The following is a 27187-nucleotide window of genomic DNA, read 5'->3' as shown; positions in this document are numbered from 1 at the left end:
CGTTTTCTGATGCCAGCAGAATTGAACTGAGCTCTAAATTGGATATAGTATGGGCTAATTTCTTCCCCACAAACTCTTGTATAGCCTTTATTGAGGGTGAATTTTGCACCAACTTGTGTTTAACCTTCTGAGCCTTGCTGTACTCAGCACCCCTAGAATAGGGTCAACGGCACAGAGCTGGCGTATGTAGAGATTCTCAAACGAAATGTAAATTTGGAATGTAATTGGGAACCCAACAGGGAGGTTTTGCCTTTAACGGATGGAGTCTTGGTGGTACAATGTAGGTGAGTTTTGAAGTTATTCAATCTTCACAGGTATCAAAATGGTTTAATCTCTACTAGAGAAGTGTTTAAGAGAAAAGAATCTATTCTTCTGGCTACTGTGCATTAAGTAGAGAGATTAGAGTGCCCATAGCCCATGGATTTTTTTTTTTTGAAGAAGTTTAAAATATCTTAAAAGAATGGCAGAATTCAACCCAGATTTCTAGGATCACACCAATGATTCCACCGGAACAGATGAAGGTATGTAATATAGTAATTCAGTGGACTGACACTGGGACTAAAATATAAAATTACCATTTCAAAGATGCACACTGGTGACTGCTTACATGCCCAGGGTCTACATGAAAGGCAAAAATCTAGGAAAAAAACATAAACAGGTCTGAATATTTCTTAGCGTTCTTTTTTGTTTCTTTTCAGTGACCTGGAGCGTTTGCTACGTGCTTAGGAATGTGGCTGGGCTTTCTTAACCCTAAGAACAGCATGATGGGTGCGTCAAGGTTGAGGGTGGAGGGTCCACCCTGACAAAGGCAGGTGTGCTCCTGACCTGGCAAACCCGTCATTTTCCTGTTGCAATAATCATTTGACTCATCTTTAAAGCTGTTATATTTGAACTGACATTTTTCTGTGGTGAGCCAAATCTTGGCACACAAAATTTGTGCAAAGTCCTCCTGTCTTATAAAATATAAATCCAGGGCCTCAGATGGAATAAATGGAGATTGCAGTCCTGAACATTTATCTTTCTTATTTGAACGAACAAACCTTCCTTCCTTCCTGGAATGTGACTTAACATTTAAAATTCCTATTAAACCTAGAAAAATGGTACAGATGAGCTGGTTTGCAGGGCAGAAACAGAGACACAGAAGTAGAGAACAAATGTATGGACACCAAGGGGGGAAAGCGGCGGGGGTGGTGGTGGTGTGATGAATTGGGAGATTGGGATTGACAGATATACACTGATGTGTATAAAATAGATAACTAATAAGAACCTGCTGTATAAAAAAAATAAAATAAATTCAAAAATAAAATTCCTATTAAATCTCTGGGTACATACACCCAGAGACCTCAGAAGGTTCTCTCCAGAGAGAGCAAACATCCTCCCTGCACTTGGCAAAAGAAGAAACGGATGCTTGTGTGGTGTGCAGGCTCAGGTGCTCGGGGCTGCTCTGTGGAAGAGAGCCACTGAACCTGGGCTGCCAGAAAAAATGTTAACTTTGAGTTGAAAATAAGCATTTGAACTTGAAAGAGGCCAACACATCTGTAGGACACATGGAATTTCGATGGAAGCAGTGGCCAAACTGAGCTGCCTTGCCCTCCAAGACAGGGGCCTTGGGGCTTCTTGGGATGTGGGCCCCCGGTATCCCCTCTCCCTTCCTCAGGTAACAGGAGCCCTGCTGCACACAGCCCCTGTGCTTCTGGGCAGCCGGCCACAACCCAGCTTGGGGGTGGGCTCTGATTAGTCTATGCTAATTAGCATGCCATTTGCTGATTGGTTGAGGGACAAGCCTACTAGTAGTCTGGGCCAATGATATGCAAGACCCTCACTGGGACTTTTGAGAAAGACACTTGCTCCATGTGGACGCTACCTGGAGAGCTTCTCTTTTCTTCTGGAAAGTGTTGGGGTGGACATGACTCTTAGGAGTGAGGCAGCTATTTGCCACCATTCTGAATACAATGTCAGCCCAAGGAGGAAGGGAGAGCTGAGATAACCAGGAGAAAGGGGCTAGAGTCCTGATCCATTTGGACCCAAGGCATACTTTGATACTGGGCTTTGCAGCCACTAAACCAATACCTTTTCTTTATTGTTTCAACGAGGCTAAGGTTTATATTACTTGCAACCAAGGTTTCCAAACTACCGTGTTGTGTCTAAGATGATCGGGGTGCACATCCATCTATATGCGTGTAACGTACTGGCAGGGCCATTGTCAGGCATTGTTTTTTCCAAAAGGTTACCTGTCCCGAGAGAAACAGTATTGTTCAGAGCTCTGTGCCACAACTTCTAGTCTCTAAAGTTTTCTTGAAAGTACTACCTAGTAAACTGGATGATAAAGTGGGCATAAATTAAAAAGAAAAAAAACAAGCCAGGTGTCAAATGCAGCATATTTTAATTTGTTTCAAATAAAGCAATATATGTATATATATATTTTTCAGAAAAACACCAGATGTTAAACTCTAGAAAAGCGCACGTGTCTTCAGCAGATCAAGTTTGTCTGATCAATAAGAATTTTGTTTTCAACATTAACTCTCTAAAGACGATCAATGGACTGACATCACTGCTACAACATAGGTTGCTACTGAGCCTCTGATCTTTAGCCACAACTTGATTTTCCTAACAAATGAGTAAATACTGCCTGGCTAAAATGCTGCAAAGTCTTGATGAGAAAAAGCGCCAACATATCAAGCAAAGCCATGAAAGTTATGAAGCAAGCTAGAGCTGATTATTAGAATTAGAAAAAATGATTAAGAGAGGATGACACAGCCGTACAGGGTTTGTATATTCGGATTGACTCTCTTTTGGCAGCGAATTGGGTCAGCACCTCGGGCAGGGAACAGAAACTGAATGAAAACGGCTTTTTTTTTTTTTTCTCTCCTAGCTCAGGCCACCAACGTCACAGCTGGGACGGAGAGAACCGCGGCATCTGTGGAAACTTCTATTCTCGTGGGGCAGAGATTGCACTGTGAAACCCTGGGGACGTTTCCCCGGAAAGGCCTGGCCTCTGAGTTGTCTGCAGCGTGCTGCCTTCGTCGGGGCTTTTCCGGATGGGCTGCGGCCTCGGGGGTCTTGGTTCCCAAAGAGGCCTCTTGGTTTTTGGTGCTGCCTTTGTTTTTGGGACGGAAGCCGTTGTGTGGTTGTCTTCTGTGTTCATGGCGGTTGTTGCCCTTCCCCATCGGATCAGCTTCGTTACCACTGCCCTGGGGCTTCGCAGACCCATTTAGCCTGTTGTTGTGATACTGTGGATTAAATCTTCGTCTTTGGCTAGAAGACCCATTCTACCAAAAAAAAAAAAAAAAAAAAAAAAAAGAGGTATTAGATGCCAACAAACCTCAGATGACATCAGTAGACATCAGGGAAACCAAATCTCTAAGTCACAGGTAAGCTTTTTTACACCCCAGAAGAATGTGACAACATGCAAATGAGGTCAAGCTGATAGAATCCTCGAGCTTAAAAGAGCAGCGGGGCTTCCCTGGTGGCGCAGTGGTTGAGAGTCCGCCTGCCGATGCAGGGGACACGGGTTCATGCCCCAGTCCAGGAAGATCCCACATGCCGCGGAGCGGCTGGGCCCGTGCGCCATGGGCCGCTGAGCCTGCGCATCAGGCTCTGCAACGGGAGAGGCCACACAGTGAGAGGCCCGCGTACCGCAAAAAAAACCCCAAAAAACAGCGGACTGTCTTGTAAATGGAACTCCAAGAATATAAAATCACTGATGTTGAAAGAGAGGTTACAGAAGTGTAAGAGAGACAATTCCAGAACCAGGCCAAATAAACCCCATAAAGAATGCCTGAAATAAAACAGAATGAAATGTAACACAGAGGCAGGGAAACGATGATTCTCTACCATAAACATTTCTAGGACATTCTCTAGACTATGTATATGAATTCTCATGACATATATGAAGAAAAACGTAAAATTCTGTTTGTCATTTTTCGTCTCTGAAGCAGCTTTTCTATTTTATTTCAAAACAAATACCATAGTTCAGAAATCTTATCTTGGGTAAATACAGGGATGAGGTGTCTCTGGTAGATCTTGGTGAGATGTAGAGGTGATGTGTATTTTCAAAGAGATAATTTGTTCTTTTTCTAAACTTTTTGCAGTTCTCAGCTAATGAATTTTGAAGCATCCGACTGAAAAACTGGCAACGCTCAACAAATCAGCAACCAAGAACATAAATGGACAAGTAAAAAGGAAGCAGGGGGTTAGCCTGTGTGTCTTCATACAAGGGAAAGATTTCTGAACTCCTTGAGGTCAATACCAGCCAACAGGTATGTAGTGCTTAAGTGTGCCAGGCACCAAGTGAGGCACTTGACCTTGTGCCACCTCATTTGTCATTGCCATCACCTTTTAAGAGAGATTCTATGATGCACTTCATTTTATCGATGAAGATAAGGAGTTTTAAGGGACTTGCCCAAGGTCCACAGTTAGAAAGCGGTGGAGCCATTCTCACTTCACATATTCCCTCCAGACAAGATTCATAAGCAGGTTGTTACATGAACACAGACCCTTTTTTGAAAATCAAACCTCTATTACTAAAATGTGTAATTTTTTGAGTTACAAATATATCAAGTTCTTAATTTGTGCATTGTGACTGGATGGTATTGGTTTAGGGCAGACGCGCCCCTAGTAACTCAGGGCCCAGGGCAAGAGTACAAAGGCAGAGGCCCACGTACCATGTGTCTGAATATTTTCTCTTCCTACCTCTGGCTCCATCCCACATTGTGAGGGGCCGTGCCTACAGGAATGTGGACACTCCAGCCTGCTCACCTAAGCGTCATCCCCACCTCCACAAATAATCGCCCTTTGGATCTAGGGGTGTGCAAACTGGTAGTGTGCAGCTCGGCCCTCAAGGTGAGGCATCCAGGGAAGTAGTCCAAACAGACCCCGAGAGCAGGCTTGGGGCTATCTGGGAATAGAATTCCAGGATCTCGAGTATTTGGATCACTTTCCAGGAGGGAGAGTGTAGATTCTGGGTAGTCACATCTTGGTCTCGCTCCGTAGGGAGGGCCATGGGCCACGAGGGTTTACGCTAAAGCACAGGACCCAGCACAAGGGCCCTTCTGAGGCTCAGATATATGTTTAAGGTTAAACAGGCCATCACCTGAAATGCTTTGCTGAAAATGATGAAACAGTGAACTGAAAAAGTATCTATGTGGACAGCATTTAATCTGGCCCCCTTTGCTTTTAAGAAAATTGTGACAGAGAAATTCAGACTAAATTTTGGACTTAATTTTAGCAGGGGGTTTAATAATAAGCAAAGAGGGCTTCCCTGGTGGTGCAGTGGTTGGGAGTCCTCCTGCCGGTGCAGGGGACGCGGGTTTGTACCCTGGTCTGGGAGGATCCCACATGCCGCGGAGTGGCTGGGCCTGTGAGCCATGGCTGCTGGGCGTGCGCGTCTAGAGCCTGTGCTCCATAACGGGAGAGGCCACGGCAGTGAGAGGCCCGCATACCGCAAAAAAAAAAAAAACAATAATAAGCAAAGAAAAAAAGCTATGAAGCTGTATTTAGACAAGTGAAACAGATCTGGTTATGATCTTGAATCTATGACTGTATGAAATACTCCTTGTCCAAGTGCTATTTTAAAGTTCATGAAGACATCTGGGGCCAGAGAAATGCCTGTCACAGTCACTAATGAGAATTCTAAAAGACCAAGACCACAAAATCCAACAGGGCACTTGTTAGAAAACCAGCATTTTGGAATGCGTAAAAAAAAAAGTCTCTTTATTCAAGCTCTCTTTCTGAGAGCTCAGGAAAAATGTCTTTATAGCATTCCCAGCTTCTGAATCATCAAAACCCATTTCTTGGTCATTCTCTAATGATAAGGAGGAAATCACTTCTCAAGGATATAGTGGAGAAGGAAGGAGAGAAGACTGTCCTTTTGGATACTTCTATTTTTAAGGGTCATAGTAGATAAGAATTAATAATGTCATTTTGAAATGTATTCTCTTTACTGAAAGCCCAAGAGAAGAAAGTGCAGTTTGAACTAACTTTGGCCTCTTACAGAAAAACTAGACATAAATGGGAGTTAAAGGATCATAAAAAACATGTCAGATTTCTTCTCACTAATGGTGTCAGTGGCCAGGTTCTGAATCTTGTTCCCATGTCTGTGTGAGTCCCTTCCACATGTGGGCCAGTTACGAGGACCTGGGTGGCACTCAAGGCATGAGAAGCACCGTCTCATTTAGGTGGACTGTTTGCTGATGCTGTCAAGTGTGTGAAGACCACTTCCTCCACAGGGGACAGCGCCTATGAAATGGGGACCGGATGGGACCGGGGGAGCTCTGGGAGGCCGGACTGGCAGAAGGAGGCTCTGGAGGTTGGGCTGCTGCTGGGGGTGGGCGGAGCCTGGGTGTGACCAGTGGTGGCTGTTTTCTTTGCAAACGAGTGGTTTCTTGCCCAGGCAATGCACTAGGGTCTGCGGGACTCCTGGAAGCAGGGCAAGGTGGCCTCCCTGGAGCAGTTTACCTGCTTATTAGCCGGCACAGCCTGGTGAGAGCTGTCAGCGGTGCTGGGAAGGTTGCTCGCCAGTTTGGGGTTTGCTGCTTTACCCTCGGAGGGCTTGTTGTGATTGGATGATTTTCTGGTGAAGTTACTCTGTTTCCCAGAGGTGGTCGCGTGAGCGTTGAGCAGTGGCAGCAGGGAGCTGCAGGGAGTTCTTGAGGAATAGTTGTTCTTTGGATGTGTAACTGCAACAAGAAAGCACTTGGTGTTAGGGGCTGTGCCTCGGTAACCCATTAGGAGATGGAGAAATTGGCAGGAGCTTCACAAAAACATTAAGTTTTTGTTTTTGTTTTTCTTTTGGAAAGATATCGTTTGAAAAAGCACCTAGGTGCTTGGAGACCACCAAATGTCTTCTGTGAGAATCACTGAATAGCATAATCATTCAGGTTGGGAGACATTTGTAGGAAATGAGACAGATCTGAGCACCTTTAATATTATGCCTTAGGTCAAGAACCACCAACGGAAGAGGGATAATGAAACCCCGAAGTGCCCTCTCAGCCCTGTCCACAAAGGTACTCTGCCTCTTGGGTTCCCCATTACCAAACCTGTTCTTGCCGTTCTTGTCATATCCCTAGACCCGTTGGTGTTGCAGAGATGCAGAAAAGCCTAGAGGTACACGGACACTTGGCTGGTCAGAGCCACAATATTTTGAGAGCTTCAGAACGGGGTGATGCCAGGTGTCAGGAATTTTGTCACCCTGGGGTGGTATATATCCCCTGACCTTACGGCCATGCCTGCCGGCCCAAAAGATGCCCCAAAGCATCTTCTATATTCCATTAGAGTTACATTATCTGGCCTTTTATCAACTCCATTTTCTACAGCCCCACTGCAAATCTGCAACAATTCCAATGCTAAAGTCCACGCAGGCTAATCAGACAGATCCCCGGCAGGGCTCGGACAGGTCTTCCCACTGGTTTTGAAAGGGGTGGTTTTTGATGGGATGTTTCTGTGTGATTATGCTGAATCAGGGCCGGAGGGAATCAACTTAAGGACATAATCATGACTTTCCTCTCGTAGTTCACCAGAATTTGACTGCCCGTCTGGACAGCAAGACCTCTGAATCTTCAAAAATTGTCACCAGTTTTTAAAAGCAATTTTCTCTGCTACCTGTGTTGGATCAGACTTAATCCTAGCATTCTTCCTGAGGATTTGGAGTGTGAATAGGGATCACAGGACATTAGAAATGGAAAGGACAGGGATGAATCTCCAGTCCCTTCATTTGACAGGTAAGGTGTGATGGCACGTCGGGTACTGTCCAAACATGACGAGGGGATTTTAGTGGCTCTCTGCTCACTAGATTCACTTTCACAGGGGTCATTACTATTTCCGGTTCAGTAGCTGTGGGCTTTCCATGTGCTCTCGACAAAGCTGAGAAGAAAAGGGCCTTTCAAGGACTCCTGTCTCCAACAAGGGAGGCTGGCTTCCAATGTGGACACCTGGGATTCGGTAAGGGATGGTTCCTCCCACTAGATGGCACTGGAGGGCTCTGGAGGAGAGCAGGTGACGCTACACCGCCCTCCCCTCCTCAGATGGTGGCAGAGTCACTTGGCATCAGGGTCTTGCCCATTATCAGCCTGGAGTGGCAACTAGGATAGGCAGTTAAATTTCCAACTGTGAATCAGAGAGTCTGGTTTTTTAGAGGTGAGGCAAAATCTGGGGATGGAGAATGGCAAGTGGGGTAGATTCATAAGGGAGGGAGTGTATAGAAAAAAAATAATTTAAAAGAAATGCAGTCAAAAATTCAGATAATTGCCGAAGATATGTGAGCAAGGATGCTCACAGCAGTGTTATTTTAATGGTGAAAAACTGGAAGCAACCTAAATGTCCACAATCAAGGGACTGATTATGCCAATTATATTTAAATAAATTACGGGTTAAATACATTGACATGGAAAAATGTCAGCCATATATTGTGAAATGATAAAAGCAAATTCTCTTACTATATATGTATATTGTATAGTATAGTAAATGATGTAGTATAATTAAGTATACTGTATAATTTACACAGTAGAGTTATGTGCATAAAAAGTGTGATGGGGCCACAAAAGTAATGTCATGTTCTATTTTATATAGTTTGTAATTTTTAGATCAAGCTTATATTTTTTATACTCAGAAAAAAATGCAATTTCCACTTTGAAAAAAAAAAGTGAAGCCAAATCTCAATTTTTCAGTTCACTACGAGGCTGTAGATATTCCATGTCCTTCACCAGTTGTTCCTTCCTCCTTGTGGCGTCCTTGAAGCCACTTTGGTGCTCATTCCCACCTCCCCTGGTGGGTGGGCTGGAGCAGGGAAAAAAGGATCAGGCAATTTTGTTGCATGTTAACTGCTCTAATTAAGGGAGAGGCTCAGTCAGGCACTGCTGAGCAGCGTGTGTGACACACACACACACACACACACACACACACACACACACACACACACACACACACACACACACACACACACACACGACAGCTGGGCCCTTCACGACAGCAGCCCATTGTTCTCAGACTCGTTAGGGAGACTCCCTCTCCCTGTAACAGGTCTCTATAGAACCAGGCAGTTTGAAATCAGAGAGGCAGTTGATCTGGCAGTGCTTAAGAAAAGTTTGCGAAAGATATAAACTAGTTGACCTGTTCTGTTCCGCTTAATAAATCCTGGGGATTTACTGATGGGGCAGTGGCATTTGAAGACTCGAAGTTCGGATCTTGACATTTTTAGCGACTTGTGTCATGACCTTAGATCATTAAATCTCTTTAGACCTCACTTTAGCCCCCTGGGGGACCGCACACCTGACATTTCTGATATCAACTCCAAATAGCACCAGGCTTATGCACACAGAATTATTTAGCAAGTATGCAAAACTCACTTTCTCCACAGAGCATGATTTGGGCCTTTAGCTGTTCAATGTCACAGGAGAACCGGGCAGCTTTCCCAAGCTCTTCATCATATTTACGCTCGCTGACAAAGTGCTGTAGGGAAGAGACAGGAGACCCATGATTGCAGAAATGACTGAGGCATGCTGCTGATCCATTCTCGGCTCTCCCGCCACCACTGATGACGTGAAAGCATCCCCAGGTGGGGAAGCATGCCAGCTCTGTCACTGGGAGGCTCTGTTAAAGCAGGCTTGGTTTTGGCCTGCCTGGAGCACGTTCACCTTCTTCTTCTGGGAAACACGTGTGGGTCCTGTCTGTACAGGCAAAATGTGTGTCTGGACTCATCTACTTAAACCTTTTAGCACCCCACGCCCTCCTTCTAGCACTTCCTGTCCTATTGTAAATTACGGGATTGCCTTCTGGCAGTCTTCCTAATCTGGCCAATGGTCTCCTAAGGTATCACTCCTCATGAGAAAGCATGTCATCCTTCCTAGACGTCCGTCTCCATTTTAATAGGGTACCAGGAAGTCCAAAAAGCCTTCAGTATCGATAACTAGAAACCATTATCTTGAATGGTAGAATTTCAAGTGCTGTTAAAGGAAGTGGGAAAGAGATTACTTTTCAGTTCATTTAAAATTAAGATCTATGTGTAGATGACAGAGTGAGAAATACAGAAATAACTATGGGTCAGTCCCTCTGTGATCTACCAGGGAGTTTACCACATGGCAAGAGAGACAGATACCACAAGATACAATATAACGTAGAATGTAGTAGGTGCTTTAGGAATACGAAAGAGGAAGAAATTATTTCCTACTGAGGGGAATGGGTAAAGAGTTATGTAAGAGGAAGCATTTGAGCTGGAACATTAAAAAAAATATTGAACACTTACCAGACATGGGCCAAATTCTTAACAGATAATCTCATTTTCAGCTGATCACATTATTATGAAGTCAGTACTAACATTAACTGTAATTTACAAAGGGGGAATCGAGGTTCTAAGAATCTAAGAGAATATGTAATTTATCCAAGGTTGCAAGAGCAGGACTGTTGCACTCCAAAGCCTGTGCTATCGACCATTTTACGATGAGTGGGATTTTGATGGGTAGAAGTGAAACTTGGAAGATGAGTGGATTTCAGTTGACCAGGAAGCTGGCAACTTCATATTTATCAAAACAAGTGTGTGTTTGTTTGTTTGGCTTTCCAGGATGTTTTTCTGGGTATCAAGATGGGTTCTGCCAACCAGCCCCATTCCCCATTCTAATCTCCTTTGGGACCAGGGAACATCTGTGACATTAGAAGTGCATCTGTGTCCACAAGATGAAGGGTTTTGTTCTACTGAAACTAATTAGCAGTGGCCATAATAAATATATACTGGAGTCCAGTGGTGGATTTTATTTTGAAGGGAAGAGGAGACGATAGTGGGGGAGACCAGACCTGCTCTAATAACTCTGGTCTCAGGGTGAATGACCAGGCTGGAGGGAGACAGTGGATGCAGAAAGACTAGTCAGGAGGCCACTGCAATTGACTGGGTTGGAGGAAACAAAGACCAGGAGAGCAGGTGAGAAGGGAAAGACCTACAGAACTTCTCAGAACCTTCAGGGGAAATCCTCATCCCCATGGGGCTCTCTTTTATGCCTAACCAGGATGGAGGGGACCAAACTCACTTGCCACTTTCTACCATACCCAACCAGTGGTTATGCTGGGATGAGCAGACAATCCTACTTATAAAGCTAGCAACAAATATGACTTCAAAGTATGCTAGTTCCCTAGAAGTCGGTCAGAAGCTGGAGTGCGTGTGCATGTGTGTATGTTTACTGTATTGGGGAAAATGAGGATAAGGGAAAATGTATAAACTGTAACTTCCTATTTTGTTGTAGATACTTGTTTTTGCCTTTCTGCTAACAATTTCTCCTTCTGGTAACTGTACCCCAATGCGGTTTCCAAGATTCACAGCGTTGGTGGGTCTTTCAATCAAGACCTCTCTTGGTCAAATGGTGGATGTGACCCAAGTGGAGGCCAATCAGAATCTCTCTGTTTGGGATTTGAATCCAGTGGGGTGGCCCAAGGGGTGATGACATCTGGAGGCCACTCACTCTGATGGTGCCCTGAAGAGTGTCTGGTAATTACTGCTGCCAACATTTCTGCCCAGTTATAACCTGGAGTCTTCAGAGCACACTCTGCTTTGGTGAGCTACCCTCATGTCCTTTCCAATTCTACTTGTTCTTGAGGTTAGCCAGGGTCAGCTTCTGTTGCGTGCAACTAAAGAAATCCACTAAATACATATTTGCGGGTGGTATTCTCAATAAAAGGGCAAGTAAGCTAGAAAAGGATATAGGAAAGAAGTCTCCACATATTGTTCATTCTTTAGAATCCTTACTGTTATACTAAGTTCATACTTAGTGTGTGTTCACATGTGTGTGTGTTTATATACATATGCATAAATTACATATGGTGAAAATAATGTTCCCCTTCCCAGCTATAATTTATGGTTCAATACATTTTATTTGGGTCAGTTCCACTGGCTAAAAGAATAGCTTGTACCTCTCCTCTGTAATGATATAGCCCTTCAACACATAGTCTACTTAAATATAGTGACTAGGTGTTTCTTTAACCCTTCTGCATTCTCGATTTCAACCCTGTGAAAGACAGCTGGGTGTCTGATGTTAGATCCTCAGAGAACAGCACTCTATGGATGCAGAACAGACATAATGGGGATCAGAACTCTGGCTCAGGGTTCAGGCTGTGATATTTTAGAACTGACCTTAATTTCTGCCCTGAGTTCGGCCAGCTGCATCTCTGCCATCTGACTGGCTAGATCAGTAAGTCTCTTTAGTTCTTCTGCTTTCTTTTGACGAGCAGTCAGGATTTCCACTGCCAGATAAGAAAGAATAATACATTAAGGCCAAAGATGTAAACATATTAAACGACCTAATTTCTTGGATCAGTTCTCTCTCCACAGACTGATCGCTTTGTTGGGCCATGGCTGTTTTCTGAGTTGGTCACTAAGCTGGGCTGGCCCTTGATGCTCATCACCAACCACTCATTTCCTTATGTCTTTATCCACCAAGCCCCAAACCAAACACGGTCCTTTTGGATTCACTGTACACCCACAATCGTCTTCATTTTCCCCACTGGCATCTGATCTCACTTACTTAGTTTGGACTTTTAGATTTGTGCATTACTCAGAACAACTATCTCCAAGAAGAAGAAAAAAAAAAAACCATTAAAATCCTATCTGAATGCTAATGCAAAGACAGTGAGTCCACTCAGCAAAAACCATTATTCTGTATGTGCTGTACTATCAAATTCTAACAACATCAGACCCTCTGAACTTTAACACATATTCATTTAGGGCAACTAGCTGTGTTATTGGAAGATGACATAGAAGTTTTCCTTTATTAGCTTTTTGTGAGCTAAAAAATGCCTCTGCTTTTGCTACTCTGCAGATATGTTTCCATTTTGCAACCAGAGAGAAGTTGCAGACCAGAGTTTTTGTTATAAGTGTCCACAATGGAAAAATTTCAAGGGTGAGTCAAAGCTTGCTTAAGCTGAATTCGTGTGCACTCTAGCATCTGCACATGCAGCGAAGTCACAAGGGAATTCTCGGCATCACATTTCCCACACCTGTCAAGATGAACTACTCAAGGTTCAAGTAGATGTAGGAGCCCACAGGTTAATTGTCTGTGTGTGTGTGTTTCCCAAAAGACCATGGAGCTCAAAGGCAATGAATACAAATACATTGGGTGAGATTTAAACAAGAAGTTTGGTTTTATAATAGATAAGATTTGTAGTTCTCTCATTCCAGTCACATATGAATTGCCTTCATTTCTTTTGGACAAAGATTTTGAGTTATAACAAAAGAAAAGTCCACCTAACTAATACGATGTGCACATGGAATTCACATTCCATTCTTGGCTGGACAAGGGTCAACTGCTTTATTAGACCAGATTCACAGCCCAATGCCCAAACAAGGTGCTTTCTGACTTTAAGAGTTCTTAATTTATAAATGTCAAAAACAGTTGCTTCAGAAGCCCCAAAAGAAGTTCAGAGTCAATCAAGAGTTAAGATTTCCTGCAAACCATAAGCCATTCCTCAGACAGGATGAGAAATATCTTTTTATGCTGATACCAATGTTGAGATGTCAAGAAAATAACTAATCTATAACTCATAAAGCCTAACCATCTGCCAACCTACTCTAATCACGCTTTAATTATTTACCGGGACGCCCCCTGCCTCCCACGTACAATTCCAGGTAGCTAGGCAGACTGAATTGTGTCTGGTAGGATTTCAGAGTACAGAGAAGCTAGTGAAAAACTTGTCCTGATGATGGGAGCGAAAGGAATTTTCATCTGAACGTAGAAAATGTATTACTGAGTGATGTCCCAGGTCACCCAGTCAGACCAGAGGTCACAAAAAGGTAGCCAGCTATCACTTTCAGTGACAGGGTACATATATTTTGTTTGGTCCACACATTACTTTTACAAATAAATCACCCACACTTGAAAGTTAAGTGATTCCATTCAAAAGCTGGATTTCTGGTTGCTCTTAAAATATTGTTACTTCTGGCTACAGCAGGCATCTCTAGTCCTGGCAAAAACTGCACATTTAGTTCTTTGTGTCTGGGATACCTAGGGCCTGGTACACAGTGAGTGCCCAATATGTTTGCTGAATGAACGATTCCAACAAATGGATAAATGCATTACTTAAAAGGAATATTCAAAGAATGAATCAATGCATTACTTAAAAGGAATATGCAAAGAAAGGCAGAAGTTCCTTTTCTACAGGGACCACTTGAGAATATCTAGGACTCATACCTTTGACTGATTATTTATTTCCCAATATAATTCAACATATGGATGGGACTAAAGCCTGGAGAATGAGAAAATGATTCTTGAGTAGGAAGATGAAATGAGGTACTTTCCTCTTGCAAAGTAAGATAAATAAGAATGCTGAGGGCTCAGCTTTGATGAGCAGCTAGTAAAGGGGTCAACAGACCCTGAGTGACTACATGGATAAACAGATCTGACTTTTCTTAACAGATCATCTGTGGGACTGGTGACAATTAGGGGTAATTGTTCTTTTTGATTAAGTAGAATTTGAGCATTCATACCAAACAAAAGATTTTGTAGAAATAGATATAAATGGGCCCTAAAATAGAAATGCAGGTGCAAGATCACCAATAAATTCTGAGTTTACACTCATGCAAATGTGCATGGGAATGAACACTTTGCATCAGCAAGTGTTGGGATGAGTTTTACATATAGTCTCATTAACATTTCAAAGACTTTCATTATGAAAAAGTCCTAAAACTTGAGATCAAAAGCCAATATTCTCTGGGGGGAAGCCAACATTTTCACCTCAAAAACATCAATCACAGAAACAGAAAGCAAAACCGAAACAGATCAGTTCCTAAAATTCATTGATCCTATAATTTCAAATAGAATAGTAAGTATGTTTTGAAAGCACCATCCTTTTGGAAATTTGTAGAGGGAGACAGTCCCATATGGCTTTAGATTTTCACTGCATTCAACACTCGATTAGTATTATTTATGTAGTATCTGGTATGCTGAAATCCATTCGCTCTGTAGGATTTATAATTTCCTTCAAGTTTCTGGAACACATTAGAAGCTTGCTCTTATTACTTGAACCATGGAAAATTTTAGGGCTTCTTGAATAATATGTCTTAGCAGAGGGTATACTTGAAATCCTGGGGGATGGGGGGCCAGAATCTGGGGCCCAAGTAGCTCTTCAAGCACAAAGGTTCTTTGAAATCCTTTTAATTCCTTAAAAATTCTTGTGAATTTTGCATTTTACTTCATAATAGATCTATGTTCCTGTTAATATAAAGTAATGTTTTCTTCCCATCTCTAGTAAATTTGACACTCTGAGAACACACCTGTCTAGGCCTCCAATTCCCTGGGCAGGCAAAGTTTGAGATCATAGCATGACAGCATCCTTACTTTCTTCATCTGTAAAATGTAATAATCATATACCCCTCACAGGGTTATTGTGGAACTGAATGAAATAACCTATGTGAATTGTTTAGAATAGTACCCTAAAAAACCCTAACTACAAATACTATTATTCTTTTTAATTTAAAAAAATAAATTTATATATTTTATTTATTTTATTTTTGGCTGCACTGGGTCTTCGTTGCTGCACGCGGGCCTTCTCTAATTGCGACGAGCGGGGGCTACTCTTCCTTGCAGTGCGCAGGCTTCTCATTGTGGTGGCTTCTCTCGTTGAGGAGCACGGGCTCTAGGTGCGTGGGTTTCAGTAGTTGTGGCACGTGGGCTCAGTAGTTGTGGTGCATGCGCTCTAGAGCACCGGCTCAGTAGTTGTGGCACACAGGCTCAGTAGTTGTGGCTCCCAGGCTCTAGAGCGCAGGCTCAGTAGTTATGGCACACAGACTTAGTTGCTCCGTGGCATGTGGGATCTTCCCAGACCAGGGCTCAAACCCATGTCCCCCTGCATTGGCAGGCGGATTCTTAACCACTGCACCACCAGGGAAGCCCACAAATACTATTATTAAAGTGAGATATATTTATCTAGAATATACCTCCCTCTTGTTGCAATTACGTTCACGTTCACTAATATTGGATCCCACAGCCTGTAGATACTGAATTAATTACAATAATTCTTTTAAGAAATACAATGAAGTACCCACAGTCTTCTCAGCTTTGTGTTAGGTGCCATGAGGGATATAGGAGCTTATGTTATAATTGGGGAAATATGGTTTATATCATGTGCAGGAAATGGAAAACGTGGAAAATACTCTTGAGACCATAGATAAGGAAGCTCCAAATGGTGGTTGCAAAGACAGTTCAGCACTTTGTGGGGAGAAATTCAATGGTTCTTTCTATCGATGGAGAAGACTTATGGTTGACATAGGTGTGTCACCTGAGAGAGGCTGCATAACCCCCCTGACCTCTGTTTTCTGAGGGGTTGGACTAACCTCTCTACTAAGATGAGCTTTTCTCTTTTTATACACACCGTGTCAGGCACTGTGCTAATAACTATTTGATATAGACACTCTTCTTATGCCCTATTTTCTGATTAGGAGCCTGACTTTAGAAATTCACAAAATAGTTCAATGTCACACAGCCAGTAACTAGATGGAACCTGGATTTGATTTCATTTCTGTTCACCTCCAAGGTAAGCAAATTGGTTTCCCCAGGGCGCTGGGCAGTTCTAAACCAGGACCGATTCCTGAAGTTAGGGGAACCCTGTCAATCAAGCGAGCTGTTTCAGCTAGCCTGAAAGCTCCATGAGTGCAGGTCCCAGATTCATCTGTTTGCTCGTTTGTCCCTCTCTCTGCCAGTGCTTAGCACACAAGGAAGCACACAGTCAATGTTTACTGATTGAATGAGTTTTAAAATGGGGATGCTCTCCAGAGATGCCCAAATTCCACAGGTCTTGGGACTGAATACTACTGTCCCAAGAAGGAAGAATGAGCGCTTGAAATCTGAGGCCCTCTGTTAAACTCTGAGAAAGTGATGTGCTGGTAACTTTCTATTTGGTGCTAGAGAAACATTTGTGTTTGTGTTGGCTGTTACATTTTTATCATTAGGATATGAAACTGAAAAGGGAAAATAAGCTGTACCTGAGAAACAGGGAAGATCCCAAGTCATGGGGTAATCTACTGCTACTGAAGAAATCAACAAATGTCAATAAAATAAAATAATTTCACAGTCAAAGGAATTGTGTAACTATCTATATATTCCACAGCTTAACCCTGGATCACATTTAGTTTTATTTAATAAAACCTGCTGTATTTTAGATTCTAAAATGTTGTTTAAAATTTTCTGGAAAAATTGTCTAACAAAAATAATGATAGCTATTTTCCATAAAATAACTACTGAATTTATGGCCAAGGGCCAGGCAAGAAAAATATTAAAAGAATGAAGGATCTGGTCTGATCCTTCACTGTTAAAAGGAAAGCACTGAAGTCAAAAGTAAAGGAATTTAGCTGAAACCTGGCTGGGGGTGCAGACTGCCATTTATCCAATTTATGAGATAATATTTGGGTAAGGATGAAGAATTTAAAATGCCTAGGAGATACGGATTGTAAAACTAAATCCCAGCCGAAAAATATGGTCTTAGGGGAAAAAAAAGAAAAAAAAATGGTCTTAGGGCTCCCATTAACATAGCAAATGAATTTAAAAATAAAAGAGGGGTCAGCATGTACACTTGTGTTGAATCTGACTGAGCAATCTTGTCTCAGTTGAAATTTCCAACCCATGAACCTCAGCCTATTTGAGATGGCAAATCCACCCTAATGGCTGTTGGGTTAACTTTACAGCAGTGGAAAGGTTTAGAAATAGGTATAAAAATAGTAAGATAAATCAAACCCAGAGTACTAATATATTGTGTTAAATTCAGAAAAAGTTTTGCAATGATCAAGATTGTCTGCGTGTGTTCATTATTTAAATATAGAGTATTCTGTATATTACGCAATCTCGCTTGTGATTTCAAACACGTAACTGATTTTCTTCTGAGGTGTTAAGTTGGCAGGTGTTAGCGAATTTGGCTGAGTTTGTAAACAGAATTGGAGCGTTTTAAGAGAACTTCATTTAGTACATCTCTAAGTTTGAATTATTAATCTTATAAGAGTTGCTTAAGAGCTTGGAATACTTTGCTGGTTAGGTTTGTGAGTTCGCCTTGTCAGGTATCCGAAGTGTTTGAAAAAAATAAGATATATTAAATTTACAAATGTAATTCAAAATGTTAAGGGGAATTGAAGTAACTTTCAAATAGAACACAATTTTTAGGGGAACTTAACTTGGTAAACTTGAGTTAGTTGAAAGAACAAGTGAAAAGGATTGCATAAGTAGTATAGCAAGATTTGTAGGGTGCGAAGGCATAAAAAATTATGTTTTAAGATTTAATACTACATTCAATGTCATTTTAAACCCAATTAACTATAAGTAGTCCTCTGTAGGCACAAAAGTCTCCCTGGACTTTAAATAAACTCAACTGGCACCTATTCTTTGCTGCATGCCTATTCTGTCCTCCGCTCAGTGCGTGCTACTACACCATCCTTTTGGACCCCACTCAGAATCTGTATCATTGGCAATCGGACCTATGGACTACTTCTGATTGGGAGGCTCCTAATCAAACAACCATGTGTCTACTTACTGGCTTCTTCTTTAACTTTATCCATTTCTGCCATTAATGAAACTTCTTTGTCAATGATGCTGGGGGAAAAAAACAAAAACAAAAGCAAAGAATGCTTAATCAAAGATAAACTTTTAATAAGCACTGGAAGTAAAAGGAAAATTATTTTCATTAAACAAAATACAAGATTACCATAAATATTTCTATGTTACATTGCCAGCAGCAGACTCTGCCTTTCCAAAAATGAGGCAACATGGAAGGGATGCTCCCAGTGTTACATAGTGACATCTGCTGATTAAATCATTGTCAGCAAATCTAAAAAAAAAAGCCTTTTCAGACTTTCAGAATTGCACTGCTTTGAATTTCAATTTGGGAGTATTTTTGCCCTATGAATTTTTGAAGTTCCAGAACAATATAATAAGTATTTAAAAGGTGGCACTCAGGTTATCAAGGCCTATAATTCTCAAATGTCTCTGCTTCACTCTCCCAGATTTGGGCTGGGAGGGAGAGAGGTGGGCCCAATGCTGATGCAGAGGGTCCTAGGACCCACTTTGAGAAATATGGTTCTGGGTCAATCCATCCACAGGCTCTATAATGAGTCTATGCCTTCTCATTCCCCCAGATAAGCCTTTCAAGGTTAAATTAACTTTTTTCCATTATATTTAATATATTTTTGGTTAGTCCTTTGAAAAGGTATTACCTGCAAAAGTAATAATTTTCTGTCCAAAAGTTCATTTCTCTCCCATCCTGACTCTTCGCTCCCCTTGCAGTATCAACACATCATCACAAATCCCTTATGTATCCTTTCATAGATTTTTATGTGTAAATAAGCACAGATGCCAGATTTTAAAAATTTTCACTTCAACCATAATATTTCAATATAGGTATCTCAAAGATAAGGACTTTTGGGGAATATAACCATAGTATTACTATAATACCTAAAAACATGAACAATAATTTAATGTTATCAGATATCTACTCAATATTCAAAATTTCCTAATTGCCCCATACAATTTTTTTAAACAGTTTGTTTGAACCCGGATCTAAATAAGGTCTGTTCGTGACAATTTGTTGACTGTCTCTTAAATCTGTTTTAATCTATACATTCCCTCCCATCTCTCTTTCTTCTTTTTCCTCCCTTTGTTAAAGAAACCAGGTCCTGTAGAGTTGTCCAAGGTCTGAATTTTGCTGACTCCACGGCCATGGTATTATGTAACCCATTCCTTTATATTTTCTATAAATTCGTTATGAGATACAGAAATTTGATTAAATTCAGATTTGTTTTTTATTTCAGGAGAAATTATGTTATGTACTTCCATCAGCAGACACATGACAGGACACACTTATAAATACTGCTCCTGAAAAAAAATTAAACCTGAAGGTACTCAACTTTATACATCTCAAAATAAATGTACAGGAAATACAAAGAACATCTCTATTTTTTATGATATTAGCAGCTATTGGTGTTCACTGCCTAGATCAAGAGGATTTGAGAAATGAGGATATTCAAATTCTCTCACTCCTTGGTTTATTTACTGAAAACTTCCATAAAGAGAAATTTTCCTTGATCAACTATTTGGTTATCATGAAGTACAGTTTGCATAGGCAGGGTAAATGCTTGGTTCTCTCTTTTTATTTATCAGTTTTCAAAACGGTAGTTGGTTTCCTCCAAAAGTAACCAATGAGATTTTTTTTTGCTTGTTTGTATAGTTTAATTGTGAACTCATATTTAATGTGCTTCAATACACTGCAATTATTATCCTTAAAACATCCTTATTTATTACTACTCAGATTGTTCCAACAGATGTACATTTTTTTCTCCATCAGATGTATTCTTAAAATTTAAAGTGTGTTGAAAATCTATTTCCCCTTAAGAGGAAATATTTTGTAGTATTTGTCAAGGTACGAAGCGGCTCCTGGGATGTATCTCTAGGAGTTTGGGTCTCCTCATCCAAATGATGTAACCTAAACACGTGGACAGTAAGGACTGTGTGTTGAAGAGCTTGGCTCTTTCCAACCAGGAAATCCTAATGGAAAGAGCTGACGTGAACAAGGAACGGCAAACTCTCCAGAACTGGGCTCGAAGCCTAATCCATCAGGCATAGACATCAGCTCTCCCCATGACGCATGTGGTTTTAGGTCACTGGCTATAACCACTTTGGTGTAACTAGCGTATCAAAAGAATTGTACCTTATTTATTGACATTAAACACATACAATGTCAGTGTGTTTTAAACACAGGAAATACACGATACAGAAAGGTGTACGGCGAGAAGGAAGTCTTTATCCAAACTCTGTCCCAGTTTACTCAGTCCCCCTCCCTGGAGGTCTCCACTGTCACCAGCTTCTTGTGTTTCTTTCCAGAGATCATCTAGTCATAAACCAGCATATATTCGTTAATTGTACGAAATGCTGAGTTAAGTCAATAGGCTTGTGCTCCTGTGATCATGAGGTATACTTAGCTTTCCTGTCAAGTTCACAAATGTAGCCACAAGCGATTGGAGAGGGCAGTTCTATGTTAGTTTAGAAAAACAAGGCTAATGGATAAGCTGGTAGGGAGATAAGGTGAGAACCTAGAGATTTGGAGTCAGGAGCCCAAATTATAACAACACGGCTAAGCTATTCTACCTGAGAAAATGTTTTGAATGTTTATTCCCTATAGAAAAGGAGGTGAAAAGAGAGAGAGTCAGCGAGAACGCTGGGAGCTGTGTAGGGTGAAGAGGCTGGGAGAAATCACCAGTAGTGGGGTAAGCAAAGGAGCTTGCAGAAGCGGGAGGACCACATACGCTACTGTGCGATATCCACTGTAAGGCGTGGGATGTGAGCCTTGCTTGGGATGTCCAGACCTTCACCACGCTTGGTGTGAATGGTCTGAATGTGTGTGGGTGCGCGCGCGCGCGCACACACACACACGCACACACACACACACACACACACACACACACACAGGAAGTGGCTGGGTTTCACGTCTGGGTCAGTGCAGGGCTGAGAAATGGGAAGAGCAACAGCCTGAAGGTAGAGTGAGCATTAAGAATGTTGGGCCTCACCCGCATCCCTGAACCGGCACAAATCTTAGAGAGGTCTTTTGACTTCTGGCGGACATGAAACGGGAGTCCAAGGGGCTGGGACTCCACTGACTTATGGGCTACAGGTAAGGTGAGACTTGCTCCATTCTCTTAATCAATGGAGTGAAGCCGGCTTGCACACGTGTGGGGTGACGGTACAGAATATGTCACAAAGAGCACTAGAAGACTCCAGTCTCTGGAGAGACTGACAAAACGTTCATCCACTGGACAAATATTGGTTGAGTGCCTGCCACGTGCCAGGCGAGGGTGGAGCTGGGAATACAGCTGTGGATTAAAAAAAAAAGATTCCTGCCATCCTTGTGGAGCCTCCATTCTTTGGGGTGAGCTGAGAGGAAGAGGATGAAAGGACCTGCCGAACTTGCTGGGGAAATGGCGCAAAACAGGTGGAGAGGGAAGAAAACGATGATGGCAGGAGGAAGAAGTTAGGATTTCCCCACCCTCCATCAACCAGAAGGCTGTAATTAGTCTCCAGGATTTGAGAGCATGCAAGGTGCACAACCAAAGCAAATACATGCACGTGATACAAGATGGGGTACTTTAGACTTCAGGGGGCAGGAGGGGGTAGACCACAGTGAGAGTGCCAAGACAGCCTCATGTAGTCCTCACGCCCTCAGTCCCCAAACAGGGCCACGGACCCTGCAGCCTCTGTGTGTGTTGGATGAGAAGGATGGTATAGGAAGTGGCCTTTGCTCATTTCTTTACCAGCTATAAGATTATAGTGCATTTTTGTTGATTAAACTTGTTGATATAATTATGTGCCCAGAGAGTTTACAAGATGGACATTTGGGGTGCAACCGTATCCCCAGGTCTAACACATTAAACGTTGTGGATATGCACACAATGGTTAGTTTAGGCCTCCTGGGCTAGCAACAGGAGGGATGAAGGCTCTACACAATCAATTGTTAATCTGCTTAATGCCCACTGGAGGATGTGAAAAGCCTCTGAAGTTGGCATCAAACCATGCTTCCATTCCTCTGGGTATTTCGGCAAAAGACTGTCCTCAAGCATCTTAGTATTTCAAGCACTGCTATGTATGATTGCTTTCAAAACTCATGCATAAAAGCAATCCAAGGGATCTCTGCTGAGTCAGGACCCTGCTCAGGACCCACGAACTGGATGCAAACCAGCATCAAGGTGCTAGCTCGAGGCAGTGCCCCAGGACCTCCCATGAGAGTCTCAATAAGGTGCACCTCAGAGTTTCACTGGATTTTTTTTTTTCCTTTCAAGGCAGCAGGCTTGTGGGAGGGAATACTAAGAGAAGAGGATGTGGAAGATGAAGAGGATGAAGTAGCGGAGGCCAGCCGGTCCTCTGGCAGGCTGTCAGACAGTGAGGACCCAGCATCACAGCAAGCTGAGAGCCAGATCAAAGGAAGGTCCAAGAGGGAAGGCCGCGCCTAACACCTTTTTGGGCCGCACCACGGGGCTTGTGAGATCTTAGTTCCCTGACCAAGGATCGAACCTGTGTCCTCAGCAGCGAGAGCGCAGAGTCCTAACCACTGGACCGCCAGGGAATTCCCTGTGTCTCACACCTTCTAAATGCCCGCAGTGCTGGGGGCCACACCCAGCTTCCTGAGTAACTTCATCAGTGCCATTTACAAGTCCCACTGAATCTTCTTAGAGACCCCAGGACAGAGATACGCACTGAAGGGCTGCCTGACACAGAACAACTCTGCAGGCTGGATAAAAGAGGAGGGTGCTGGGCAAAACCCAGCAGGGAGTTAGCAGATACGGAGGGCAGGAGGGAGGAGTGGCACAGAGGGAGGAGACGACTCACAGAAAAATCACAGGCAGTGCCACTGTCCCCGTTCCTACTGGAGAAGCAGAAAGGTCACATGCAGGCTTTCGAGATACCACTGTGTAGACAGCCTCAAAATGAGAGCTGCTCGTGACGAACACCTGAGTGCTTACTGCGCGAGGCCATCAGCGAGAGCACCGGTGCCCCACTGGAATGATCTCACCGAAGTTTCCCAACACCCCAGGAGGTATGAGCTCTAATTCTCCCTCACCACAGGGCCTTGGCACGTGCCCTTCCCACTGCTAGAGGACAGCTCTCCTCCCCAGCCCTGCCTTTCTTCATCTCCTTCACTTTGAGGCTTCCTTCAGGTCTCTGCTTCATCATCCCTTCTTCAGAGAAGCTCTGACGGAGTTTTAGAAAACTTCTGTTCAACGTTATGCTCTTCGACTACGGTGGGCTGCTCGGCAAAAACTGCTTGACAGTGATGAACGGAAGGGAAGATAGCATATTTGTTTTTCTGTGGCATAACAATAATGAAACCCCTTAATTGGTAAACTGTAGTGCTTGCATATAAATCATCTTTATGCAAAAATTTATATAACTTTTGTCACTGACAGAATCTAATCATTTGAGACATAAGCTTATGAATAAAAGTACAACGATATTCGCTAAACCACACAGGGTCTGGCTCAGAATCAAGACACATAGTTAATGATTCTGTTTGTAAATTGGGATGGTAATAAATTACTGAAGTTTGTACTTTCCCCCACGAATCATCTGCAATTCAGGTTTGGGGCATTTTTGCTTTTCAGCGGTGATCCTCCGTACTTGATAGAAACACAGAACTCTTTAATCGGCTTTTTGCTGACCACTGAAAGTTCTCTAAATGGCTGGATAAAGTCCTCAGGAGGGCACCAGACTGAAGACACATCAAACGTGTTCTACATAAACTGAGCTCACATAAAACCCAGGCTGACCTCACATGTTTCAGATGTGCCCTTTATCCTTCCAAAAACACATCTTCTCATTTTATCTAAACTGCCTGCATAGTAAAATTTTATCCTCTTGCCATAAAAAAGCTTTTATTATTAAAGCAATAAGGTGTCAGGAGAGGCAGATGACCATGGCAGAGCCTTTATGGTTTATTATATTGTTAATCACAGAGATAAAGTGTCATTTTATAAAAATGTTTCCACTGTCTTGATTCCTTTCTATAGAGGCCTAATCATAACAATAGTAAAAAGAACCAGAAAGGCACTTGAGCAGGAATAGATTGATCATTTTCTGCTCTGTGAAAGACTCTCCTTTAAATGTGGAGACGAGACACTGAGAGACAAAACGGCTTCATCTGGCAGCTCGAAGGAGCCACGTCAAGTCTGGTGCGCTTCATAAATAAAGACGCCGTGATGGGCAGCGGCCACAGGACTGTCAGTGGGTGAGAAGCTGGAGAGCTGACGCTTCTGGCGGATACTGAGGAATGAAAGTAGGATTTCAGTAGCAGTTGAACGAGATCAACCTGCCACAGCAGCCAGAGTCAGACGTTAGAGAGTTAAAACTGGGCTGCATTTCATCTTCCTGGGCTGGCCTCAGGGAGGCCATCGTGAGAGAAACGGCCTGCGACTATCTGATCCCAGACAATTTTGCTTCAGGACCTTCTGGTGGACGAAGGGCTTCGGTGCGGAGCTCCCTTAACTCCTCGCTTGACAAGCAGAACAAAGCAGATGGAGAGCCTCAGGAAGCAGACAGAGCCCCGCGCTGGCCGGCAGGGTGATCGTGGCGCAGAGCCTCCAGACCGCCGGCCCGTTAGAGAGGAACACAATGTGGAGGTTGCCGGGGAGGAAGGATCCTACCGAACGCTAAGGGGATGTTTCAGCCCTCCTGGCCCGTAACAAACAGTTTATAAAGCATGCGACTGAGTGATAAGCCGTAAAGCCAGACTTCCTGTTTCAAGAATTTCTGTTTCTTTCACTAAAGAGAGAGGGTAATGTACAAACATTTCCCCCCACTGCGGGCTCTGCTCCTTACCTGCTGCACCAGGAGTAAGAACTGTGCCCATGGGAGGAATGCCAACTGAGCGCCTGGCAGCCTAGTAGCACCCAGGGGCCGCTCTGTGGATCCTGAGCTGGGAGCTGGCACTGATGGAAGAGGCCACCCATACTGCCCAGGAGTTTAGGCCTCTACGTCCCTTGCCCTGGCTGAGAGGACTGTGCCCACCAGGCGGAGGGCAGAAAAACTCCCTTTATATACTTGGGGTGTACTCTGCTGTTACCATGGGTACCATTTCTAGTCCAATGGGGTTTCGGCCCACCCATTTCTCAACTATTGTTGCTGTCAACAAAGGTGTCCCTGGCATGACAGGCACAAAGACATCAAGACTGTGTATGGTTCTCTATTCTTAGGGTCAGAAGGACAGGCAGCCCTAACACGACAGGTGCCTACAAATGGTGCCCCTGCTCTTGCATGGCTGTCAATTCCCCGTTCCTCCTTTCTCTGTTCTGCTCCCTGAGGACTAGCAGAATATGCCACCCCAAATATGGCTCATTGTGAGCTGTGGGCATGTGAAAAACAGCAACTGCAGGGACAGGCTTTCTCCAAACTCCCCTTTTCTGCTTAAAGACAGATCGTCCAAAAGGAACTCAGTTGTCATAAATTCCCTCCCCGGGAGTTTCACCAGCCAGGGAGGATGTTGACTTTCATCACAGGAGGGGAGACTAGAGAATGGACACCACACTCAGCAGACTTTGTCACAAGCTACCATACCTCCACCTGTTCTTCTAAGGACCCATTCATCTTTCCTAAAAGTCATTCACTCTCCCCTCTGAGGCCTACACCCCTCTCCCCTTTTCCCTATGAAGATGGTATTTAATGCTGAATTCCAGGCCACCTTGGGGAGTTCTTCATATTTCCCTGGGTCTCTCCCATGTGTACATGAGGCGTACATGTTAATAAACTTCTGTTTGCTTCTCTCTGGTTAACCTGTCTTTTATTACAGGGTCTCAGCCAAGAACCCGGAAGGGCAGAGGGAAAATATTCTTCCTCCCCTGCACGTCCATCCTGTCCCCACTCCTACACCTGTCTGCTGGTTGCTGCTCTTACCACTCACCAGTTTTCACGACTCCCCTTCCTTCACTTCCCACGTGATCAAGTCCTCCCAAGTCTACCCCAGAAATATCTCTCCTACCCAACTCCACTTGCCAATTTACCTCAGGCTCATTATCAAGTAGCTGGCTATGCTCATTTATTTATGTTTTTTATTGGGATTCCTGGGTCCGTTACCTTCTACTCTGTACACTTTTGCATTTCGGTTTCACAACAACCTGCATTCTTCTTATAATTGGAATTCTTTTTCTGAATGCAGCAGTGATTGACAAATTGATCTAAAGATTTCTTGAATTCCATAGCATTATGTGATAAACATATAAAACCCAATATACATGTCTACTACAGCCTGTCAGCTGGGGTTGGGACACAACTCTTTGAAGCTGCCTAGTAATCATGACTCTCAGGGTCAAAGAGTGTCTCTAAGCATGAATCACTGTTAACATATACAGCAGAGTTACACCCCTCTGCCAGTGAATGTGGCAAGTGCACTCAATTGGCCAATCAGGTTGAGCCCATTTTCTTTCTATGTCTTTAATCAGAGGTAATATAACTTGTTAATGTTAATATCTCTTAGTCTGCATATTTTATATTGGAATTCAACAATGATTTAAATTACAGTTAATGAATATGTCATCACACTGTCTGAGGTGTGTTTCTGGAATGAGACACGAACAAATGTAGCATAAGGACTAACTCCCAACACTTGTAAAATCCTGGAGTTCCTCACAGATGACACAGTTAATTGAAAAAACAAACAAACACAGACAGGGATTCCTTTTTCTTCTTGGAATTTAAAAAAT

General features: G+C 43.0%; 1 protein-coding gene across 4 annotated transcripts in view; it reads right to left on the bottom strand.

Annotated features, from left to right (window-relative positions):
• Positions 1–2377: 2377 nt before the first annotated feature.
• SPATS2L (spermatogenesis associated serine rich 2 like) overlaps positions 2378–27187 on the bottom strand; it is a 169436-nt gene continuing 144626 nt past the window's right edge. For all 4 annotated transcript variants that reach the window (XM_079925204.1, XM_079925203.1, XM_079925205.1 and 1 more), the window contains 5 exons: positions 18487–18545; positions 12110–12219; positions 9342–9444; positions 6457–6677; positions 2378–3269 (listed from right to left, as the gene is read on the bottom strand). In XM_079925204.1, coding sequence (XP_079781330.1) covers positions 2874–3269; positions 6457–6677; positions 9342–9444; positions 12110–12219; positions 18487–18545 — 889 coding nt within the window. In that variant the 3' untranslated portion in view covers positions 2378–2873. The remainder of the gene's footprint in view (positions 3270–6456; positions 6678–9341; positions 9445–12109; positions 12220–18486; positions 18546–27187) is intronic.

This window comes from Stenella coeruleoalba (assembly GCF_951394435.1).
Source record: "Stenella coeruleoalba genome assembly, chromosome: 6".
In the NCBI taxonomy this organism is placed as follows: domain Eukaryota; kingdom Metazoa; phylum Chordata; class Mammalia; order Artiodactyla; family Delphinidae; genus Stenella; species Stenella coeruleoalba.
Note: the sequence above shows the minus strand (reverse complement) of the source record. Positions and strands in the feature narration are given on the sequence as shown.